The 24563-nt window shown below is 41.2% G+C and overlaps 1 protein-coding gene across 6 annotated transcripts in view; it reads left to right on the top strand.

The window, feature by feature from the left end:
• Positions 1-24563, top strand: part of LOC308655976 (protein DDI1 homolog 2) — a 42187-nt gene that overhangs the window by 4871 nt on the left and 12753 nt on the right. For 4 of the 6 annotated variants that reach the window (XM_081306486.1, XM_081306492.1, XM_081306494.1 and 1 more), the window contains exons 2-7: positions 6491-6620; positions 9750-9989; positions 12401-12527; positions 15217-15344; positions 19826-19954; positions 21313-21345. In XM_081306486.1, the coding sequence (XP_081162612.1) occupies positions 6491-6620; positions 9750-9989; positions 12401-12527; positions 15217-15344; positions 19826-19954; positions 21313-21345 (787 nt within the window). The remainder of the gene's footprint in view (positions 1-6490; positions 6621-9749; positions 9990-12400; positions 12528-15216; positions 15345-19825; positions 19955-21312; positions 21346-24563) is intronic. The other 2 variants (XM_081306488.1, XM_081306487.1) reach the window with 1 other exon arrangement.

Here is a 24563-nt window from a genome sequence, read left to right as displayed (position 1 = left end):
TTATATAGGTGTAGTGTAATTTATTCAATAGTTTTCCTGTTACTGGACTTTTGAACTGGGGAAAATTGGAAGCAGTTATGAATAATATCCATATGCATCGGCTTTGTCCCCCATTCCTGATTATTTTCTCAGAATAAATTGTTAGATACTAAGTCTCCAGGTCAAAGGCATAAAACTTTTTGAAAGACTTTTAGTAACTTGACAAATTGCCTCCTAAGAAGGTTGTAAAAAGTCAAACCGGCTGTTAGTTACATGAGATAGTGTATGTAAATAACTTGGCATATTGTGGGCATACGTAGTAGTAGTATTATGGTGCCACCAGATATAATTCTAAGATTTTGTGGCCAGTTCACGGTCGTTAGTGCTGGAAATATATTGCTAAGATTTCTGTTAATTGGGGCTGGGGTTGTAGCTTGGTGGAAGAACACTTGCCTAGCATGTGTGAGGCACTGGGTTTGATCTTTTGTACCACATAAAAATAAATAAAGGTATTGTGTTCATCTACAACTGAAAAACAAAACAAAACAAAAAAAGATTTCTGTTAACTGAAGGTTTTAGTTCAGAGACCAGAAAATAGGTGTGGTGTGGCACATGCTTCTAATGCCATCTACTTCGGTGGTTGAGGCGATCCAAGTTTGTGACCACCTTCAACATGTTAGCAAGACCCTCTCTCAAAATAAAAAGGACTGGGGATATAGCTCAGTCATAAAGCACTTGTGGGTTCAATACCCAGTCCTTCCAAAAAAAAAAAAATAAGACCAGAAAACATTGGCTTCATGATTAAAAGTTTGGAGTTGTATTAATTAACCTGTTGTTAAATGTTAAGAATAGAATTCAGTCTCTAGGGTGTCTTCTCTAGAGTAAGTACTAGCAGTTGTGCCATTTCTGTGGATTTAGACCTGAATAAAGTTCCTGTGGTATGTTCTTACAACTGGAGTCTTGAGCATTGTAGCTCTTTGAGTTCGGCTTGGCTGGTAGAGATTTGAAACCATTGGTCCAGTAGATATGCTTGTTAATTAGTTAAAAACACAGATTTGCTTTAGTACTCAGGCTACAAAATAATTGTTTTTCTTGTAATCTTAATTTATTTTGACAGTACAGGGGATTGAACCCAGGGTTTCATGCATGCAAAACAAGCACTCTTACCACTGATCTTCATCCCCAGACACTTTAATCATATTTTTTTTGTGGGGGGACTGAATTCAGGGGCACTTGGCCACTGTGCCACATCCCCAGCCCTATTTTGTATTTTATTTAGAGACAGGGTCTCTCTCTTAGCCTAGTGCCTCACCATTGCTGAAGCTGGTTTTGAACTTGCAATTCTCCTGTCTCAGCGTCCTGAACCGCTGAGATTTCAGGTGTGGATCACCACGCCCCACAATTTTAAGCCCATTTTAACAAAAAGAAATGGGTTCTTTTTTTTTTTTCTTTTTTTTGGAGGGAGTGTACCAGGGAGTGAACTCAGGGGCACTTGACCACTGAACCATATCCCCAGCCCTATTTTATATTTTGTTTAGAGACAGGGTTTCACTGAGTTGCTCAGTAGCCTCACTTTTGCTGAGTCTGTCTTTGAACTCTCGGTCCTCCTGCCTCAGTCTCCTGAGAAGTAGTTCTTTGTTGCAATCAACTAAGCTTTAGTTTAGTTTGTCTTACTCATGTATTTAGACTAAAATGGAGCACACCTGCTGTTTCATCTGTAAGGAATATTGCTCCTCCCCTGGGTTCTCATCCTGTATTTCTAGGAAATAGGGAGTGTTAGCAGCACTCCATGAATAATAACACTTCATGTTAGTGTCTGTCTGGACCTTACAGTTTCATTGTTCCTTAAAAAAGTGATATCCTGGGCTGGGGATGTGGCTCAAGCGGTAGCGCGCTCGCCTGGCATGCGTGCGGCCCGGGTTCGATCCTCAGCACCACATACCAACAAAGATGTTGTGTCCGCCGAGAACTAAAAAATAAATATTAAAAATTCTCTCTCTCTCTGCTCTCTCACTCTCTCTTTAAAAAAAAAAAGTGATATCCTCTCCTGAGGAAATGTTGTGGCAACTAAGCAGCAATGGATCCACGTGTAGCATTTGTAAAATGGGAATCCAGAGTGGCAGTGTCTCTGCCCCCTTTCCTGCTAGGTGCTGAGTATCAAATCCATAGACTTGGTATGCTAGCAAGTGAATTATCACCAGCCCTGGTGTTTTGTGTGTGTATTTGTTTATTTTGGTACTGGGAACTGAACCCAAGGGCATGTTACCACTGAGCTAAATCCACAGTCCTTTTTATTTTGATATAGGGTCTGGCCAAGTTGCCCAGACTAGCCTCAAACTTGGGGATCCTACTGCCTGGGATTATAGGCACACCCCACTGTGCTTGGCCCAGGTGCTTCTTTATATTCAGGGCAAGGGCAACGTTTTGATCCTCCTGGCAAGTATAGAGTATAGGTTCTCAGTGGTGATGGATGGCTCAGTATCCCTTGTTAAAGTCATTAATTCACAGGGGGCTGGGGATGTGGCTCAAGCCGGTAGCGCGCTCGCCTGACATGCGTGCGGCCCGGTTCGATCCTCAGCACCACATACAAACAAAGATGTTGTGACCGCCGAGAACTAAAAAATAAATAAATAAATATTTAAAAAAAAAGTCATTAATTCACCAGCTCACTTTGGGCTTATGTTTGGCAAGTTTTATGGTACTAGAGAAGAGAATGGGTTTGGTTTTAGGGTTAGGAGGGGTTTTTTATACGTGTCCAGCCACACACAAGTACACCCACCCTTTATTTTTGGAGGCTTAAATGTCAAGTTGATGTGGTTCCAATCTCAATTCACTTTTTTTTTGGTAGGGGTTCTTTAACACTGAGCAACATTTCTAGCCATACACTAATATACCCTCTTTTTTTGGACACAGGATCTTAGGGCCTAAGTTACTTAGGCTAGCTTCAAACTTGGAATCCTCCTGTGTCAGCCTCCCAAGTTACTGGCATTACAGGCATGCACCTCCATACCCATTTCTCTCCGTTTACTTCTAATAGCCATGTGGCCTCTGTTTCCTGGTCCATAAAATGGGACAAATAATGCCTGCTTCATAAAATGATTATGATACCCAAATGAAGGGACAAAGTGGGAGGCTGAGAACCTGGCTTGCTGCTAGCTTGGTAGAGGTTCACTCAGTGGTAACTGGCTCCTGTTTTAATCCAACAGGATTGGATGGCCAGATGGGTGGGCACCAGATGTTACATACTGTAGCTGATATTCCCAGGCAGGAGTGAAAGGAGACATCCATGGGACAACTTTCAACTTGTCCCATTACCGTAGCACACAGTCTGTGGTCTGGTGCAGGAATATTTTTGTAATTCCAGCATCTTTTTTTTTTTTTTTCTTCCAGTGTTGGGAATGGAAACAAGGGCCACATGCTTGCTAGGCAAGCCCACTGAGCTCTGTCCTCAGCCCTATAGTCTTCCCGATCTTCCTGAGTTGATTTCTCATTGTAAATAAATAATTTTTTATTTAAAGAGAGAGGGAGAGAGAGAGAATTTTAATATTTATTTTTTAGTATTCGGTGGACACAACATCTTTGTTAGTATGTGGTGCTGAGGATCGAACCCGGGCCGCACACATGCCAGGTGAGCGCGCTACCACTTGAGCCACATCCCCAGCCCAAATAATTTTTCTTTTACCAGTAGATTGAGAACGTGTCTTGGGAGATCAGTCACATCTCTACATATACTGACAGTTGTGTTTCTGAATCTGGGAAGTTAAGTAGGCCCTAGATATTGGGGACTTCATTACAGTGGCTTCACAGTGTGGGAGCCACCAAGTACAAGCCTGACTATGGAGCATATCTCTGGTAACCTCTTCCTTATTGCATACCTCACCCATGACACTTGTCACTTCTGACTTACAGTGGTTTCTTCATGCCACACAAATTATAATAGGACTCTTGGCTGTATTGCAAACGATGGGTTGATCTTTTTTTTTTTTTCTTTTCGATGGGTTGATCTTGATGTACTTTTACTGTGAGATGTGAGGCATATGCCCAGGGTGATAGTGACAGTCACAGTCTGTTAAGGAGTCTTACTCTTCAGGTTGAAGGTAAGACTCACAGTATTTACTCTATTCATGTGTGAAACATGAAGTATAACTGGACCTCAAGTTCTGCAAATGTGTTTTTTCACTTATCCCTAGAAGAGTTTGATTATGGAGGGTTAGTTCTTCTGCTCAGCACAGTTCTGAGAGCAGATAAGACAGAATCACTCCCCAACTCTGGTTTAAATGCTGGGGTTTTTTTTGTTTTTTTTTTGTTTTTTTTTTTTTTTTGGTACTGGGGATTGAACCCAGGGGCATGTAACCATTGGAGCCCTTTTTTCCTATTTTTTTTTTTTAATTGTGTTTAAAAGACAGGCTTTCACTGAATTGTTTAAGATCTCTCTAACTTGCTGAGGCTGGCTTTGAACTCATGATCCTCCTGCCTCAGCTTCCCAAGTCACTGGGATTACAGGCATGTGCTATTGCATCTGGCTTAAATGCTGTATCTTTAGTTTCTGTGCCAGGTAATTTTATGAGGAGAGCTTTGAGAAGAGGTGAGGGAGCATTGTAGCATGATAGTGTAGCAGAAAGAAGTGAAAGGGACAGCTGTAATGATTATCTAGCCCAGCTGCTTGCCTGACAAATGGGTAATGGGAAGCCTGTACCAGCTGAGTGGCAGGCCCTTTGGTTATTGGCAGGGCCAGGGGAAAACTTAAATTCCTCTGTTTGTATGTGGGCCAGTGTAAAGTAGATCTGTAAGGAGAAAACCTTTCAAAGCCCCAGTTTATTCTGACTGCCACTTTGGAGTATTATAATGCAGGACAGGTTTTATTATAGTATGCTTTTGTGTGTCCATTTTTTTTTCTTTCACAACATATTTTTTGTGCTTTCAAGATTTTATTTTGTTAGTTTGTTGTGTGGAGGACTGAACCCAGGGCCTTGTATGTGCTAGGAAAATGCTGTGTCCCTGAGCTACATCCCCAACCCTTTTTCACTTTATATTAACACAGGGTCCTGCTATGTTGCCCAGGCTGGCCTAGAACTTAAAATCCATCTGCCCCGACCTCCTGAGTTGTGCCACTACACCCTGCTGCCTTTGCCTTCAGTGTTTGAATGTTGATTTATATATCATAAAAAACATGATTTTTTTTCCACCTATGTTGAATTGTTCTTTTTGAATTTCTTTTCAATTTTTTATTTTTCCCTTATAAACATAAGAATATTTATAATAAAACTTTGGGGATGGTGAGATGAAAGAATGCAGGAAAGCTGGTATTTGAGAACTTTTTAGACTTGCCAGTGTACAAGTCACTTTAAAAAGGTATGTGATGGAGCTGGGGATATAGCTCAGTTGGTAGAGTGTGCTTCGCATGCACTAGGTCCTGGGTTCAATCCCCAGCACCACACACACACATAAAAAAAAGTACATGTTATTTAATAATACTATGGTTAGCATATTGAGAATACATAATTCCAGTTTTCTTCCTGCTCAGAATTAAAATTAAGTTTAAAATTACATTCATTATTTTATAAATTCATCTTTTTAAAAAATATTTTTTTGCTTGTTGGGGCTGGATATATAGCTCAGTTGATAGAGTGCTTTCCTTGCATGCACAAGGCCTGGGTTCAAGCCCTAGCACCACAATCAATCAATAAACAAACAAACAAAAATTAGTTGTTGATAGACCTTTATTTATTTGTATGTGGTGCCGAGAATCAAACCCAGTGCCTTACACATGCCAGGCAAGTGCGCTACCACTGAGCCACAGCCACTGTCCCAATTCATCTTTTTTTTTTTTTTTTTATTATTCCTGTGGGTATGCTTGAATTCACAGAAAAATGTGACTCAAAGGACTGGCTAGAAATAGGGGTTTACAAACCATCTTAACGAGGGGAGGGGTCAGGATCTCAAAGGCAATTCATCTTTTAATTCAAATATTTGAACATCAGTTGTAGAAGAGACCCTGTTCTAAGCATTTGTGATATGATCAATGAAGCAAAGTCATCCCCAAGTAGCTTACATTTTAGTGGAACAGAAAGACAACAAGAAAGCAAATTAATAGTATATTAGGTGACAGTACATTTTATTTTAAAAATTTATTAATTGTGGTGCTTACACATGCTAGGCAAGCACTCTGCTACTTAATTAGACCCCCAGCCTGTGTGGGGTCCATTTTATACAGGGTACTAGGGAAGAGTTCTGAAGATGTAATATTTTATCCAAGACCTAAAATAGTGAAGGGAGAGAGGAACAAGTGGAACAGCCCTAAGGGACAGTAGACCCTGTTGAGGAATAGCAGTCTCTGCATGAGGTAAGGGCAGACTGCCCAAGGCCTGCTAGGGGACAGACAGGAAGGCCTTCATATTTCCTCTTAGGTGGGATGAGAACCATCAGAGGGTTTGCGTGGGAAGGGTGGTCCTTTGCTTTGCACCATGTTACTTTCCAGTGCTTTATGCTGCTCAATCTTTTCTTGTTATAGATCGTCTATGCTGAAAGGCCTCTCACAGACAACCACAGATCATTGGCGTCTTACGGCTTGAAAGATGGGGACGTTGTGATTTTACGACAGAAGGAGAATGCAGACCCTCGGCCTTCAGTGCAGTTCCCAAGTAAGATGGCGCCTCCTGTCTAGCATCCCCTCATGTGAGCAACAGTAGTTAGCAGAGTATAGTGGTTCTGAGTTTGGGGTTTATCATGGAGCCAGACTACTAGGGTACAGATCCTGACTCTGCTTCTTTATAACCTTGGACGTGGTTTGACTTCTAATTTGGCTTTCTCTTCTATAAGAAAGGTGCCATAATTACTTAACTTTAGCTCTTAGAGCTGAAGTGAGAATAACACCTTTGGCACGTAGCAAGCCTTCAGTAAATGTTTGCTTCTGTTGTTATCGGTGATGATGATAGTCTTTTTTTTTTCTTTGATTGGATTTTTTTAAACCATACGATTTAATTTTATTTTTTTAGTCATATACATTACAGCAGAATGTATTTTGACATATAATACATACATGGAATGTACATACATCAATCATAATTTCTACTCTGCTGCCAATGATGATAGTCTTTATCCTGGGAGGAATTTGGGACTATGTAGCCTGTCATTCCAGTTCTCTTTTGCTGCTCTGTGTCTGGCCAACAGTGTTCTGCCTTTGTGAAGCTTCTTATAGCCAGGCAGGAATTGGCATCCATACTTCATATGCACTCATAGAACTTGGTTGTGGTCTCTCTTTACAATTTTCATCAACAGAAGAAGCTTATATTTTACATAGCTAGTAAGCAGAAGACACAGGAATTAAAATGTGGTGCTTTTTCCATTATACCAGACTTGGTAAACTTTAAGCAGCTGAACCATCAAGTTCTGGTTCTTTCATACCAGAACTGTATTAATCATGTGAGAAGAAATTGTTATGTGTCTTGGCTGTCTGCATTTAGATTTAGGAGATTTCTGTGTCCCTGAAATAACAGGCAGAATTGTGGGTATCCACCTGTACATTCTTTCATTGGTGAGAAGATCCATAGTTTCCTTAGATACTCATGATCCACAAAATGTTTATTAGATCCTTGTGTCGAACTGCTTGTTGGGAGGTACTGTTTTTTTCCACTCTCTGCCATATTCTGTCACCATTCTCTAAACAGTGTTAACCAGCAGGTCACTTGGTTTTAAAGTCTATGGTAACATATGATAGGAGTCTTGGGTGATGAGACTCAGCCTGGAACACAGTGCTTCCATTCAGCCTGAAACTGGAGCTGTGTAAGACAATTAAGCACTGACTTCTTCAGATCTGGATTGCATTAGTCCCTTGGGGCTACTGCTAAACTTTACAAAGAGTAGTGGTTCAAGTATGCTAATCAACAAAAACCAAATCTTTCTTTGGTTAATTTGTTGAGGTTGTTAGTACTGGAGAGTCACTGTTTTTTTTTTTTTTTTTTTTTCTGTGTTGTTTCCTTGTGGACAAGACAGTCAATATGTTGTTAGTGGGAGGGATCTGGTTTACAAAGTAAACAAGTTTTTCAGAATAGTTTTGAAGTGAGTGGTCTCTCAAGATAATGTGTAACGGGGGTAGAGATAAAATTTCTTGACCTGCCAAGAAGGCCCGTCCATATGTTTTGCTAGTTGGTGTAGATTAGTGACCTCACAGAGATTGTGCTGTTTGTTTTCAGTAGTTGTGTCTCTCTCTCCAAAATATGCATCAGTTGAAGTCTATTTGAAGACAGTAGCTTGTTGAACTCATACTGCAAGGCCAAAATTTTAGGCCTGAGTTTAACCTGTCCTTTTTTGTATTTGAAGTCCTTTTGTGCCAGAATTTGGACAAGTTTGACCATTAAATATATTCTGGGGGGGGGGGCTAGATGTGGTGGCAATTACCTGTAATCTCATCGACTTAGCAGGCTGAGGCAGGAAGATCGCAAGTTCCTGACCAGCCTTGGCAACTTAGTGAGACCCTGCCTCAAAATTAAAAAAAAAAAAAAAAAAAAAATTGAAAAATGTATATTTACTCAAGCTTGTTGCCCCATTCTAGCTCTGCTTATTTATTTTTTCTTTTTCTTCTTTTTTTATAACAGCTTTATAATTCATATGCCATATTATCCACCCATTAAAGGACACAATTCAGTGGTTTTTAGTATATTCACAGTTGTGCAACTATCACTACAAGTAATTTTAGTTCATTTTTATCACCTGTACTTACTAGCAGTCTTTCATATTTTCCGGATGCTCCACAAGTCTGCTCTCTGTCTCTTTGTACTTACTCTTTCTGAACATTTTGTGCAATGTGTAGGTCTTTTGTGTAAGGAATAGGGCTTCTGCACTTTTTTTTTTTTTACATAATTTTTAGTTGTTGATGGACCTTTATTTTTATTTTATTCACTTATTTGTTTGAAGTGCTGAGAATTGAACTCAGTGCTTCACACATGTGAGGTAAGAGCTCTACCACTGAGCCCTAGCCCCAGCCCTGCTCTTTCTTTTTAATAAGATCAGCTCAGCCTAGAGTACAGCACCTGGGAATTGTAGTCTTTAAACCTGTGACAGCTTTTGGTGGACCCAGCAACAAGAGCCTGTGCAGTTCCTTTTCTTCAGTTTTTCTCTCCTATAAAGTGATTGTACCCACTAGCTCCAAGATAATGAGAAGAGTAAATGGTGATGTACAGATGAGTGTATAAATTCAAAGAACTACTAAGAGCTCTTCCATTGGGCATAGTGGCTCAGATCTCTAATGCCAGTGACTCTAGAGGCTAAAGACAGGAGTATTGCAAGTTTGAGACCAGCCTTGAAACCTAGGGAAGACTCAGTCTCAAAAAAAAAAAAGAAAGACAAGAAAAACAGAACCGGGCATATAGCACAATGGTAAAGTGCTGCTGGGTTCAATTCCTAGGGTAGGTTGGAGGGACTTCCCCAAATCAATGTAATTAACACAGACTTGCAGAGTTTAGCATCCAGTGTTTATGCGGTTCATTTGGTATGTATAGTGTTCTACCTCAAGTGGCAGAAATCTTCGAAGCATGTTAAACCAGACTAGGATTTTTCTCAAGACCCACATCCAGAGTTATGTAATTATATTGTTGGTTGACTCTTAGTGAGATTCCAAGTGAGAAAGAACAATGGGGAAATCCATTCCTGTCTGCCATTACCGTTGGCCACTGCATACCACATTTGAGCAAGTATTGACTGTTTCCTTTAAGTACTTGTTTTTTGGAGTCATTTGGATAAAGGTGATTGGTTTTTTGATTTTCTTCCTGCAGCAGACCTACCCCGGATAGACTTCAGTAGTATAGCCGTGCCTGGCACATCGAGCCCCCGGCAGCGCCTGCCTCAAGGAGCACAGCAGCCCCACTCATCTCCTGGAGAAACGACATCCTCTCCTCAGGGCTTGGACAACCCTGCCCTGCTCCGAGACATGCTGCTGGCCAACCCACACGAGTTGTCCTTGCTGAAGGAGCGCAACCCGCCCCTGGCGGAGGCGCTGCTCAGTGGAGATCTTGGTAAGCTTCTACGTGTGGAGGGTTGGAGGTGAGGTGATTAGTTGGCCATATTGGTGGTCTTGTGTGAGGTGTGATTCAGTGCTAGTGTTCGAGGCTGGGTGAAGGGCAGTAGTAGGCTCTAGAACTGAGACCCTCTGAACTGGTCTCTACTTTGTTTCTCATTGTTTTAGCAGCAGCTGACCCAGGTTCTGATACTTTGACCTGCTCAGGTAGATCTTCAAGTTCAAGATCTCCAGTAAGTGAGCTTATCCCAGCCAAAGAGCTTTTAGTTTAGGACACCAAAATAACTCCTTCCTCAATTGATTATTTTTCAGTTGAGGTGGCGTTTACTTACAGAGAAGTACACAGATTTGAAGTTTTTAATTCATTGTGTTTTGACAAGCTATGTAACCCCAATAAGATACAGAACTTGTCGTTCACTCTAGAAAGCTCCGTTGTGTTCCCTTCTAGTCATTTTCCTCCCCCGGAGGCTGCAATGGATACTCAGTATAGATTGGTTTTGTATATTTTTGAACTTGCTGTATATGTAATCATAGCGTGTATGGTCCTTTGTGTTAGTTTTTTTTTTTTTTTTTAAGAGGGAGAGAGAGAGAATTTTTTTTTTAATATTTTTTTTTTTTTTTTTAGTTTTAGTTTTTCGGCGGATACAACATCTTTGTTTGTATGTGGTGCTGAGGATCGAACCCGGGCCGCACGCATGCCAGGCGAGCGCGATACCGCTTGAGCCACATCCCCAGCCCCCTTTGTGTTAGCTTTTTTTTTTTTTTTTTTTTTTTAAGAGAGAGTGAGAGAGGAGAGAGAAAGAGAGAGAATTTTTAATATTTATTTTTTAGTTCTCGGCAGACATAACATCTTTGTTGGTATGTGGTGCTGAGGATCGAACCCGGGCCGCACGCATGCCAGGCGAGCGCGCTACCACTTGAGCCACATCTCCAGCCCTTGTGTTAGCTTTTTACTTCACTGAATTCTTGGATTTGGCCACATTGTGTGTGCTAATAGTTCAAATGACCATGACCTTGGTTTCTTTGGTTATCATGCCTAATTGCCAGAGACCAGAGACGATGGTGATAGCACATTTAAGTTTATACATTTCATGCACCACCATTTAAAAAATGGCAAAATACTTACATCTTGTTGTAGCAAGCAGTAGTTTTTTGTTTTGTTTTCCGTTTGCTAATTTTCCTACTTTTTCCCCATCAGTACACACAAAATACTGGTGGACTAACATTGGTTTGCACTTAATTTATCTGGCCTAAGGCACAGTGTTACGAAGGAAATGAAGATAGAAAAGGAGAAAGGGGATTATAGAGTGCTCCGTTTTTTTTCTTAGGTAACAGGATAATGAGGACAGTGGGCAGGGAAGCTTGGAGACACTTATGTGCCATTCAGATAGTCATTCCTTACTGGCTAAATTGAAAAGTTATCTGAGTAGAAACAGTACACAATGGGCAACTTGTTACAAAAATGAAAGATTTTTGATAATACTGTTTTTTCCCTTTTTCTTTTTTTAACAGTACTGGAGATTGAACCCTAGGTACTCTATCACTGAGCCAGTTTTTTTTTTTTTTTTTTTTTTTAACTTATATTTTGAGGCAGGACCTCACTAAGTTGCTGAGGCTGAACTTGAACTTGAGATTCTTCTGTTTTAGCCTCCTGAGTCACTGGATTGCAGGTGTGCACTATCACACTCATCTGAAAATACTGTTTCTTTGTACTGAATTTATTTTATTTATTTATTTATTTATTTTTTAAAGAGAGTGAGAGAGAAGAGAGAGAGAGAATTTTTAATATTTATTTATTTTTTTTAGTTCTCGGCAGACACAACATCTTTGTTGGTATGTGGTGCTGAGGATCAAACCCGGGCCGCACGCATGCCAGGCGAGCGTGCTACCGCTTGAGCCACATCCCCAGCCCCTGTACTGAATTTAAATGAAGAAACAGTGATGCCTCAGAAATTAGAAAGAAAATGCTCATTTCAAAAAATTTTTAGGCATCCTGTCCATGTCTTGTGTGTGTGTGTGTGTGTGTGTGTGTGTGTGTGTGTGGTCCTGGGGATTGAACCCAGGGGATGCAAGGCAAGCACTTTACCAACTGAGCTATATCCCCAGCCCCTCTGTTCACATCTTTTACAGTCAAATTTTGAGAAATTGTTTAGTGTGGGCTAGATATGGTGGCTGCACACCTGTAATTTCAGCTGCGTAGGAGGCTGCGGCAGGAGGATCACAAGTTTAAGACTGGCCTGGGCAAGTTAGCAAGACCACTATCTTAAAATGGATGAGGATATAGCTACGTGGTACAGCAACCCTGGGTTTACTTCCCAGTACCACTCAAATAAAAAATTGGTGTGGAAAATTACTGGTAAATAATACAAATAGAGTGTAGCTTAAGTTTTTTCTCCCTTATTTTTGAAGACAAATTTTCCAGGGTTCTAGTAGAGCAGCAGCAGGACCGAGCCCGGAGAGAACAAGAAAGAATTCGTCTCTTTTCTGCTGACCCCTTTGATCTTGAAGCTCAGGCAAAGATAGAAGAAGATATAAGGTAATGATCTGTTCACCTTAAGAGCAAGCCTCAGAGCATCCAGGTTTCCCACACTGCAGGACATCTGGCATTGGCTGGACATCTGCTTGGAGGTAGCTTCCCTGTTTCAAAGTTGAGATAATAACCTGTCTTTTAGGTAATTCTATTTTCCTCACATTTTGATCCAACATTACAAAGGTCCAGGTGTCTAACTTAATGACTTTCATTTTTTCCAAGAAGTGTTACAAAGATAGCGGACTAGCACATAGATAGATTCAGCTCCAGGTTGGGGACCCCAGGACTAAGTAGAAACCCCATCTGGTGAGACGGCTAGGCTGATTACAGAGGCTGATTTGATTTTTTTCCTTAGACATGTTGTGTGTGTCCTGATTAAATTCAGGGCTTGAAGATGATTAGATTAACAATATAGTTTTGCTCGGTGGGGCCCTGTTGTCCGTCTGTCTTCCTTTGCTGTTCTTGTGCTGGCCAATTAGCTGACAGCCGGACTCCCTTCTAGCTCCAGTTCTATGGTGCAGTGGTCCTCACCTTGGACTGCATCAAAGCACACAAGCCGCTTTTAAAAATGCAGATGCATGGGCCCTTCTAATGGATCAGAATTCCTCAGGAGTGGAGCCTAAGCAAGTGCAGTCTGCTAGTACCAGCCATGGCACATCACTAGTCACAAGTAAGGTGCTATTTGAATAGAAGAACGGCTGAGCCTCCCCACCAATTTAGTTTATGTTACTAATTATAAAGGTCTTAGTTTAAGTATGAAGCACATAACTGAACCAGTATGCCAGTTAGACTGTGTAGGATAGCAGCTTTTATGGGGCTATTTTCTTATCTTTGATCACTTAAATGAGGCCTAACTTGGTTTTTGTATTTCTTTTACTTGGAAGTCAAATAATGCTTTTTTATTTCTTATTTCTTTGACTACACTTGAAATCAAAGAAATGTGAATTGTGTGCCAAAATCAGTTGATAGTTCTGAGCTATTCACTCATGTTCTTGTTGATTTCTGTTAATTGTATGAGAGATAGATAGTAAGCATCTTTGAGAAATATCTCACTAGTAAAGCTACCCAGGGAGAGCACAATATAGAAGATACTGCACTGAAGGTATAAGGGAGACCTGGCGGGTCAAGATTAGTTGCGCTTAGCCCAGGAAGCAGAAGGGCTGGGAAGGCGTCATAGGCAAACTACAATACCGAGCTGTTGAAGAACAGAAGTGAAATAGAGCATGTCCATATGGCTCATGTTTCCTTCCATGGGTGGGGTAAAGGAAACTGAGTAATGCATCCATTCTTGAAAGGAGAAAACCTTGTTCCTCTGAAGAAGCTCTTCATATACAGAACCCAGAATAGCCAAAGTAACTGGTATTATCTTAGAGGATTTTTTGATGAAACTTAAATTGGAATTGGAGTCAATTCAGGATCAGGGTACACAATTAATTTTAGGTTATTTCTAAAATTAATAATGAGCAGCAGGATAAAATCTATGTAATTATATCAAATGCCTATTAAAGTTTTATCTGGCATGTCACATAGGGTATGTGTACGCTGAGCTGTAATAGCCTTCTTATTTGCCTAACTAAATTAAACAAGGATGCCTTTGACTTTCTGGGAAGTTTAATATTTTATTATAGAACAGCTGATTAAGCAGTCAGCTCAGTTGAGCTGGAGTGTCATTACAGAAAGGACAAGTATTGTAGGTTGGAGCAAGGGTCAGCAGACTTTTCCATAAAGGACTAGTTGTAAATATTTTAGGTTTCGTCGTCCATACAATCTCTGAGCCTAGACTCAGCTCTGCCTCTGCCGTTTAAGAGCAGCCATAGACAGTGGGACAGCATGTAAAATGCATGGTGTTGCTGTTTTCACATAAAAATGTGTTAACTCAAACAGATACTGGGCTGCAGTTTGGCAGCCCGTGGTTGATAGTGTAGTTTACCACCAATCTTGGACACTGTTGTTTCTTCAGGTAAGTTGTGCAACTGCTGACCTGGTGGCATTTGGTAGTACTTGTAGGAAGAAGTTGGGAGTTGCTGGAGTGAGCCGCGACTCCCTTTTACATGCTTCTCTTGTATAAGAATTAGTTACGCTGAATTTTTAAAGAAATGATTTGATGAGCCTGGTGAACCCATAGTAAGTATATGCAGTTTTCAGCAATAGATAGAGGCATGTTTTGAACATCTGCTCTTCCACCACTAGTTGCTTTACCCGTCTCAGCCCCTGTGATGGGAGGAAATTATTATTATCCTCATTTTATAGATAGAGTTAGGTGTACACAGCCAGTACAGTTCAGACAGTCAAAGTACCTGTGTGTTGGGTGTAGTGTGTTAAATGGGTTGGGTACGGGGAGTATATTTACTGCCCAGTAAGTCCTCAGTGAAAATTGGAGCTTTTATGAAATTCTAACATTGTACAGTATAAAGATGGTCATGACCCTGCCCTCCAGAAGTTTATTTTCCTACTTTTGAGCATATTTGTTTTACGTGAGGGTAATTTTGGTGCCTTTAGATTTTCTGCCCGCTGCAGATCTCATCACCTCCTACTAAACCCTTCTGTAGGATAGAACACCAGTTTCTATCCCATGACTCAGCTGCTCTCGTTAGCGCAGAATCATGTACAAACCTGTTGTTAACATCGTGACTTTGAAACAGATCTCTCTTCTTGGAAACGGTGCTTCAGTGTGCCTGGTTTTGGTTTGTTACAGGCAACAGAACATTGAGGAGAACATGACCATAGCCATGGAAGAGGCTCCGGAGAGCTTTGGCCAAGTAGTGATGCTCTATATCAACTGCAAGGTGAACGGACACCCTGTGAAAGCCTTTGTTGACTCAGGTGATGGCTCCATCTTTTGTATCTCAGTGCCCCCACATCCTGATCTGACCCAGAGTGTTTGCTTAGACAGATTATTTATTAAATTGCTTCTTAACCAGTTTTCTATTTTGCAGTGTCTCCTTTATCTTCCTGCCTCCCCTTATTTAGCACCCCTAATTTTCTCAGGCAATTCTATAAGAAATTGGGAGTAATAGATTTAGAATAAGGAGCTGCAGGGAGGAGCTGTGTAAGGTATAGGTAAAAAATATTTCAACCTGGGCTGGGGATGTGGCTCAAGCGGTAGCGCGCTCGCCTGGCATGTGTGCGGCCCGGGTTCGATCCTCAGCACCACATACCAACAAAGATGTTGTGTCCGCCGAGAACTAAAAAATAAATATTAAAAATTCAAAAAAAAAAATATTTCAACCTGGTCTGTGTGCCAGCACCTGGTCAGGAGCTGTGAGGAGTATCAGGCCAAACAGGGTACAGAACTTAGCGGCCAGGGGCTAGGGATGTGGCTCAAGTGATAGCGTGCTCGCCTGGCATGCGTGCAGCCCGGGTTCTATCCTTAGCACCACATACAAACAAAGATGTTGTGTCCACCGAGAACTAAAAAATAAATATTAAAAATTCAAAAAAAAAATATTTCAACCTGGTCTGTGTGCCAGCACCTGGTCAGGAGCTGTGAGGAGTATCAGGCCAAACAGGGTACAGAACTTAGCGGCCAAGGGCTAGGGATGTGGCTCAAGTGGTAGCGTGCTCGCCTGGCATGCGTGCAGCCCGGGTTCTATCCTCAGCACCACATACAAACAAAGATGTTGTGTCCTCCGAAAACTAAAAATAATAAATATTAAAAAAAAAAAAAAAAAAGAACTTAGCGGCCAGGCAGGAAAGGGAGCTTGCCTCTCAAGGCTGAAGGTAGTTTATGTATTAATTGGCACCTCTTCTCCCAATAGTAACTCTTTGCTTTTTAGCATGAGCACACTATGACTGCCCCCTGGGGTGTGACCAAGTGTCTTGAGCATCCTGGTTCCTGTGTTTCACTCCAGGCTGTAGAGTAGGGCAAGTCCTGGAACAGAGAAGCTCCTGCTCAGATGAGTGGCCTCCCTTTGTTCACCAGAGACCCTGAGCATATACTTTGCTTTAGCTGTGGTCATGAATTTGTGTCTTGAGATGCAAACATTCTTGGGAGTTTTTGTTTTTTGGGGGGGGGGGTTACTAGGGATTGACAGCTGAGCCACATCCCTGTCCCATTTTTATATTTTATTTAGAGACAGGGTCTCGGTGAAGACAGGTTCATGCTTAGGGCTTTGCAAAGCTGCTGAGACTAGGGTGAACTTGTGATCTTCCTCCCTCTGTTTCCCAAGCCGCTGAGAGTACAGGCATGAGCCACTGCGCCCTTTGAGAAGTAAATCTAATGATTGGGCTTTAGAGATAAAGTGTCTGTGCTGAGTGCTCGGTGGGAAGGGTTCAGAGGGCTCCGGTGTGAGTGTAAGAGAGAAACCCATGTGGGAACCTGCTTTACCACCCATCCGTACTGTGCCAAGCGCCAAGCCAGCTATTCATGAGTACCATCAGGCCATTGTCTTTCATCCTCAGACCATCCCAAGAGTTGTGTTCCTGTTTTTCAGAAAGGAAATGGCTGGGAGAGGTAAAGTCCTCTCCCAGGCATGCAGAGTTGATGTGTGGTGGAGTGTGATTCATGCCTAGGTCTGCTTATTGCCAGAACTCTTCACCATTGCGCCAAGCCAGCTGAGTGTTGGGTGGGTATAAAGATCATATTCTCCTTCTGACTGGAGCGTGCAGAGCATATCCCAAAGAGAGGATGTTTAAGCTGAAGCGTGGGAAGAGGCAGGAGAGCAAGGAAAGGGGCATTCACCCTGGAGTGCTTACTTTAATTATTGTAACTATTTAATTAATTAACAATTAATTAACTATTTTGAAGTAAGGTGTGGAAGGAGGAAATAAAAAGGATTGCCCTCTTAAAATTTCTTTTTCTTGACTATTTCTAGGCCTTGTTGAGTCTTTCCTTTCTCAAATGCCAGGAGCTCTCCGTGCTAGTCAGGGGTAGGGTTCTAATGGGTGAACTGAACAGATGTGAATGAGACGTGGAGCTGCTTAGGGGAAAGTAGGTCTTGAATTGGGCCTTGGAGGTAGCAGGGTAGGGACCCAAGGGAGCTAGAGGCAAAGGGATCACGGTCCTGCTCCTGGCAACCTGGGGAGGGGCAGTGCAAGACTTGGATAGAAACACTGGGGTGTGGTTTGACAGTCTAACGCAGAGCAGAAACCATTGAGGACTACTAAAAACTAAAAAGAGAGAGAAAAAGTGATTTGAAGGTGATAGTTTAGTAAAATAGAAGGCGGAGACAGATCTGGAGAATCTGTACCCCCTAAGGGTCATTTCCTTGCTTTAAACTACACATCCACAGAGTGGTTTGGAAGCCAGAGAGGTAGTCCACTTTCAAGAGGAGAGGGTGTGAGCTAGGTCAATAGCTATGGTTAGAAAGGGAAAGGTTGGGGCTAGGGCTGTAGCTCAACAGCAGAGTGCTTGCCTAGCATTTGTGAGGCACTGGGTTCAATCCTTAACACCATATAAAAATAAAGTAAAGCATGCTGTTCATACACAACTACAAAAAAAAAATGATAATAAAATAAAGGGAAAGGTCAGAAATAGAATTTATTTGTTTATACGTTTAGGACAGAGTGTGAGAGCAAAGGGAACATGGGAGAAATCAACAGTGAGTTCTGCCCAGGTTTTAGGACTACAAGGAAATGATTTCATTGCAAAGAAAAAGAAATCCAAAGTGAGAATTATTTGCAGGGAGAAAAATTTTATACCTTTTGGCTCTGAGATAGACATGTCCAACACATAAGAATGTGGAACAAGAGTTCAAGGGAGATGTTAGGATTATAGGTGAAAATTGGGGAAGTTGTCTTTAATACCTTTATTTAATTTATTTATATGTGGTGCTGAGGATCTAACCCAGTAACCCAGTGCCTCACATGTGCTAGGTGAGCGTTCTACACTGAACCACAACCTCAGCCCTGGGAAGTTGTCTTTTATGTGGGCCAACTTCAGCTAAATACCTATACATACAGGAGAAGATACCCTAAATGGCCTCAACTTTAACAGGAAGAAGGCCTGATTTGGGCCCACAGAATGAGGACTTCACTTCTGTTTCTTGGGATAATATAGTTTTTCGGGTTAGTGTGTTTTGGATTTTTTTTTGTTTGGTTGGTTTTGTGTGTGCGTGCGTGTGTGTTTGTGTGTGTGTGTGTTAGTGGAGATCAAACCTGGGTCTTCAGCATGCTAGGCAAGTACTATTAGCACTAAACTATATCCCTAGCCTTAGGATATATTTATTTTTTTATTTTTTTAGTTGTTGATAGACTTATTTATTTGTATGTGGTGCTGAGAATTGAACCCAGTGCTTCACACATGCCAGGCAAGTGTGCTACCACTGAGCCCCAGCCCAGGATGTATTTTTTATTGATGAGCTTTAGTGTCCCAACATTTGAAATAAAAATAAAGTGATAAAATGCTTAGAAATACTCTGTGAAGCTAGGCACAGTGGTGCACACTTGTAATCCCAGCGACTTGCAAGGCTGAGGCTAGAGGATAGCAAGACCCTATCTCAAAATAAAAAATTAAAAGGGATAGAGGGGTAGCTCAGTGTTTGAGCTCCCCTGGGTTCAATCCCCAGTGCCTCCAAAATAAAAGGAGGGAGGCTTCATGTAAATTGTTAGTGGTATTTTATCATTTTTGTTTATAGAAATAGTAGTCATGGTTTGAACTTTTAGGAGGCCCTTTCTAGGTAGTTTTTTTTTTTTTTTTTTTTTTTTAGTTGTAGTTTGACACAATATACTTATTTTATTTATTTGTATGTGGTGCTGAGGATTGAACCCAGGGCCTTACACATGCGAGGCGAGCGCTCTACCGCTGAGCCACAACCTCAGCCCCGGTAGTTTTTGCTTTTTATTGATAAATTTTTGTTAGTTTGTTTTTGATGATGGACCTTTATTTATTTATTTACCTGTGGTGTTGAGAATCGAACCCAGGGCCTCACATATGCTAGGCAAGTGCTCTACCACTAGGCCATGACCCCAGCTCTCTATTGATTAAAAACAGTGGGATTCGTTGTTACCAATACACATGACAGGACGATATAATTTGATTAGTTTCATTCCCAAGTATTTCCCCTGGTCCTCCTCCCTCCTTCCCTCCCTCTGGATCCTTTCCTCCACTGGTTTAGCTTTGATTTTCATGAGATCCTTTCTTTTCTTTTTTCCTTTCTAGCTTCTGCATATGAGAGAAACATGACCCTGGACTTTCTGACTTGGGCTTATTTTGCTTAAATACATATTCTCAAATTTTATTCATTTTTCCTGCAAATGACATAAATTCTTCTTCTGCCTGTTCATAGTGCTGTATTGTGAATCTTACCACAAATATGGATTTTTTTTTTTTTTTTATCATTTGATGTTTTTCTCTCCCCCTTCAGGTGCCCAGATGACCATAATGAGCCAGGCTTGTGCGGAGAGGTGTAATATAATGAGGCTGGTGGACCGTCGGTGGGCAGGGATTGCCAAAGGAGTGGGCACCCAGAAGATTATTGGAAGGGTACATCTAGGTGAGTGAAAGCTGCTTGGGTGTTGCTGTATTTTGGTATGGTATGTATAGAACGATAGATTTTAAGATTTTGGACAAACTAACTATCTTTCTTGTGGGTACATTGGATTCAGATTCAGCAAGCTTTAATTCCCCTGAATCCTGTGTTTACCAAGATTATATGTACATGTTTTCATTGGTTACCAAAAAACTAGACTACACACTTGTATCTCCTGCTTTCCTGCTCCCCAGAGGTATTCACCCCTATTATTTTGGCTATTTCTCCCCCCACCCCCACCCCTTCCTCTCCCTCTCCCACTCCCATCTTTCTTTTCTTTTTTGTACTGGGGATTGAGCTCAGAGTTGCTTTACCACTGAGCCACATCCCCTGCAGATTTTATTTTTTATTTTGAGACAGGGTCTCACTAAATTGCTTAGGGCCTCAGTAAATTCCTGAGGTTTATCTCAAACTTGAGATCCTCCTGCCTCAGCTTCAACATCCTGAGTTTACCTCCGTATTTCTACATAATGGGTTTATACTGTTGTTTACTGATATGACTATGCAAACACTTTTGAGAGGTAGACTGACTAAATATAATTGCTTTTCTTTTTTATGTGTAGTATTTTTTTTTCTTGGAATTACTAATTGTCCTTTTGGGGAGTGTCATTTTATTTGTTATGTACCACTCATCTCCAGACACTTCCTCATTATGCAAGTGTTCTATACACTTCTTTCAAAGCCTGGATAATGGTTCTAGACCTGCTCCATGGCTGCTGTTTGAGAATTTCTCTTGATTGTGTCCTGAGAATCCTTTTTCCTCTGCTGTGTTGTATTAACATGAATCCCATGTCTTTCCCTTTTTTAAATTTGTTCTTGCTGTACTAGGGATTGCACCTTGTGTGTGCCAGGCAAGCAATGTACAACTGAGACAGTCCTTCCGTCCATAGTTTTGAGACATTGTGCCTTACCCTTAGCATTTTCGGTGTTGCTGAAGAGCAGCTGTATGGTCTTGGTCCTTTTTTTTTTTTTTTTTTTTCTTTTTCTTTTTTTTTTTTCTGTAGCTTGTAGACCTTCTCTTTGACTTGAGTCTTTTGATGTAATTAGGTACGGCTGTCCATTTCTTGCACTGGCTACTTGATGAACTTTTTAATCTGGAAACTCACGTCCTTCAGTTCTCAAGACATTCCAGTCTATGTGAATGGTTATTTGGGTGGGCATCCATGGTGCTTGGTATCTTAACTGAAGGATGGTCTGAAAGTGGATCAAAAAGTCAGTCTAGTATCTTTCCCTCATCCTCCTGGTTTCCAGTCAGTTGCTTGCTTTGTATCTGCTGTTCTCTGTACCCACCTCTGCTGAAAGAGCCCATTTTGCCTCTTTAGGAGATACACCCAACTCTGCCAGTGGAGTGAAAGGTAACCAGCCTGGCAGAGTACAAGAGGCATCCCAAGAGCTGATTGGACCTGTTCATACTTGGTCTGTCTTCTCCTTCTGCCACCTTTGCCTGTTTGCAGAGCTGCCTTTGACCTTATAGGGTCTGAGATATAAACTGGGCCACTTTCTTCACTGTCATCTGCTTTCCAGTTCCAAAGTTGTTTTGTGTTGTGGTTTGGTTTGAGGTGCTGGGGATTGAACTCAGGGGCCTTATACATGCTGGGCAAGTGCTCTACCTCTGAGGTACATCCTCAGCCCTGTGCCCTCCCACGCTTGTGAAAGGTGGTCATATAATGGATATAGTTTTATGCTTAGCTTTTATGGGGTGGGTACCAGGGATTGAACCCAGGGGAGCTTAACCATTAAGCCTTATCCTCAGCACTTTTTATTTTTTATTTTGAGACAGGACCTTGTTGAGTTGCTGAGGCTGGTTTTGAACTTGCCATGCTCCTGTCTCAGACTTCCAAGTTGCTGAGAGCACAGGTGTGCACCACTACATCCAGCTCTGCTCAGCTTTAAGAAAAAATAACATAACATTTTCCCAGTGTCACTCTTAAGTTTCATAAGAATCAGTCAAATAAGTGCATAGCTTTCTGTTATGGGCTAAATGATCAGCTTTTGGGATATGCCCCCCCACACACACCAATATTTTGTTAGTATAACATGACAGTAGATTTTTATGCACATTTTGAGTGTTTTTCCTAAGCCTAAATTCCTGTGAGATTACGAAGTGAAAGTAATGAATGCAAAGTCAGGCATGGTAATGCATACCTGTAATCCCAATGGCTCAGGAGGCAAGAGGATCTCAAGTTCAAAGCCAGCCTCGGCAGTTTAATGAGGCCCTAAGCAACTTAGCAACTCTGTCCCTGAAAAAAAAAAAAAAAAAAGGCTGGGAATGTAGCTCATGGTTAAGCACCCCTGGGTTCAATTCCTGGTACCCACCTGCCCCCTAAAATATGTGTGTGTGTGTGTGTGTGTGTGTGTGTGTGTGTGTGTGTATGTATGTATGTATGCCTTAAGGCTTTTCATATATTGCTAACTTGTACCAGTTTAGTTTACCCACCACTTTATGAATATTCATCTTAATGTCCTATACCATTAAATGTTATTCATTTTCTGCCTTAAATTTGTAAATTTAAAAAAGGTGGTTTCTTGGGGCTGGGGTTGTAGCTCAGTTGGCAGAGCATTTGCCTTGCATGTGTGAGGCACAGGATTTGATCCTCAGCACCACATAAAAACAAATAAAATAAAGGTATTGTGCCTGTCTACAATTAAAATTTTTTTTGGAAAAAAATGTGGTTTCTTATTGTTACTTTTATTGCAAATGGTAGCTTTTCTTCCTGTTCATCTTTTCCTTTCATGCTCAATTGAACCTGTGTTTTGAACTATATGGGCTTTATATTAGGATTTGTGTAGAATAGAGTTTAAATGCCTTGTTCTTACATGTCCTAAACACAGTAGGACTGAAGAATTGAGCAGAAATAGTACAGGTTGGTTGCTTTAGAGGCTGAATTCTCAGGTTTTTCATGGTTGTGAGACGATAACAGGAGATACCAGGCAGGCTGTAATCCTAGGCACTCTGGAGGCTGAGACAAGAGAACCACAAGTTCAAGGCCAGCCTCAGCAACTTAGTGAGATCCTGTCTCCAATAAATAAATAAATTTTTTAAAAGGTGGATATGTGCCTCTGTGATAAGGCACTTCTAAGTTTAATCTCTAGTACCCCAAGAGACAAAATAAATACCAGTCCCTTGTGTCCTTGTGAGTGGACTGTTTTACAATTCTAGCATGACAGATATAAAGAAAACCTGTACAGCAATCTAAATAAAAGCTTTCCCATGGATTAGGACACTCTGTTGGAGATCATAATTACCATATTTGTCTACAGAGTCACAATAACATCCAAATCCTGATTTTTTAAATAAGATTATGTATGCTAATTTTAAATTTCGTGTGGGCCTATTACTTAGCAAGAAAGGCAAGATGCTCTGGAATAAATCTTAGTCCTTTGACTTGATATCTAGAACAATCTAGAAAATACCAAAAAGAACATACTCATGCTTAATTGAACTTTGATGAATTGGAGATGATGTCCTTACAGAGCAGGGGTCATGTTTCAGAAAATGCTGCTGGGACATTTGGGCGTTCATGTGGGAAAATGGATTGATTAGAAATTGGACCCTGCTCCACCCCATAGACACAAGTCAGACCAGGTGGAGTAAAGATAGAGCTGGGAAGGCAAAGTCAGCGCTCTGGGAAGAGAATGTAGAAGGATATCTTGGTAGGAAAGGAGTTCTTTAAAAGATAGGAAGGAAATTATTTACTATGTTCCATTAGTCACATTAAGATTAAGAACTTGAGCTGGGCACAGTGGCACATGCATATAATTCTAACAACTCCAGACAGAGGCTGAGGCAGATGATTGCAAGTTTGATCTCAAATTAAAAAAATGAAAGTGCTGCTAGCGTGACTCAGTGGTAGAGCACCCCTGGATTCAATCCCCAGTATGTGGGCAGGGGCAATACTGCAAATAACGTGAACAACCTGAGAAAGAACTTCAGTAACATAACTAATGAAGGGTTTGTGTTTGTATCTGTGTTCTCCAGTTTGGTAGGAGAGAAAAGAGGAACATTTATGGCAGTAATTGAACAGGAAATTCAGCTATCTTTCCACTGGAAGAGGAAATGCAAATAGTTAATGATTATATGAAAATTTGCTCAACCTCATTATTCATACAGGAAATACAAATTCACTTGCCAGATTAGCAAAGATTTAAAATCTGTTATCAAATGTTGGTGAGAACATGGAGCAGCAGGAGCTCATTGTGCTGGAATCATTTTTGAGGATAATTCACTACCACCTAGTGAGGTTGATAGCACCCCCAGAACCTGGGGATTTGACTTCATAAAATGCATTTTAGAGAGGTTCAGGTAGACAAGGGGGCCACACACGATGTGACAGTCCCATTGCTCAGGTCAGCAGAGACCAGTAGCTGCCGAAGGAGCCCAGTCACTGCGAGTGAGGGCACCAGTGGGGGCTGTTGGCCTTTGCAGTGCTCTCGGGGGGCTGAAAGTGAGAGTAGTGGAGGCATGCGCATCTGCTGGGCTGTATCTCAATTTTTTTTTTAATATATTTTTTTAGTAATCGGTGGAGCTTTATTTGTTTATTTATGTGGTGCTGAGAATCGAACCCAGTGCCTC

The sequence above is a fragment of the Spermophilus citellus genome, assembly GCF_964194105.1.
Source record: "Spermophilus citellus genome assembly, chromosome: 9".
NCBI classification, from domain to species: Eukaryota; Metazoa; Chordata; class Mammalia; order Rodentia; family Sciuridae; genus Spermophilus; species Spermophilus citellus.
This window is presented reverse-complemented; position numbering and strand designations above follow the sequence as displayed.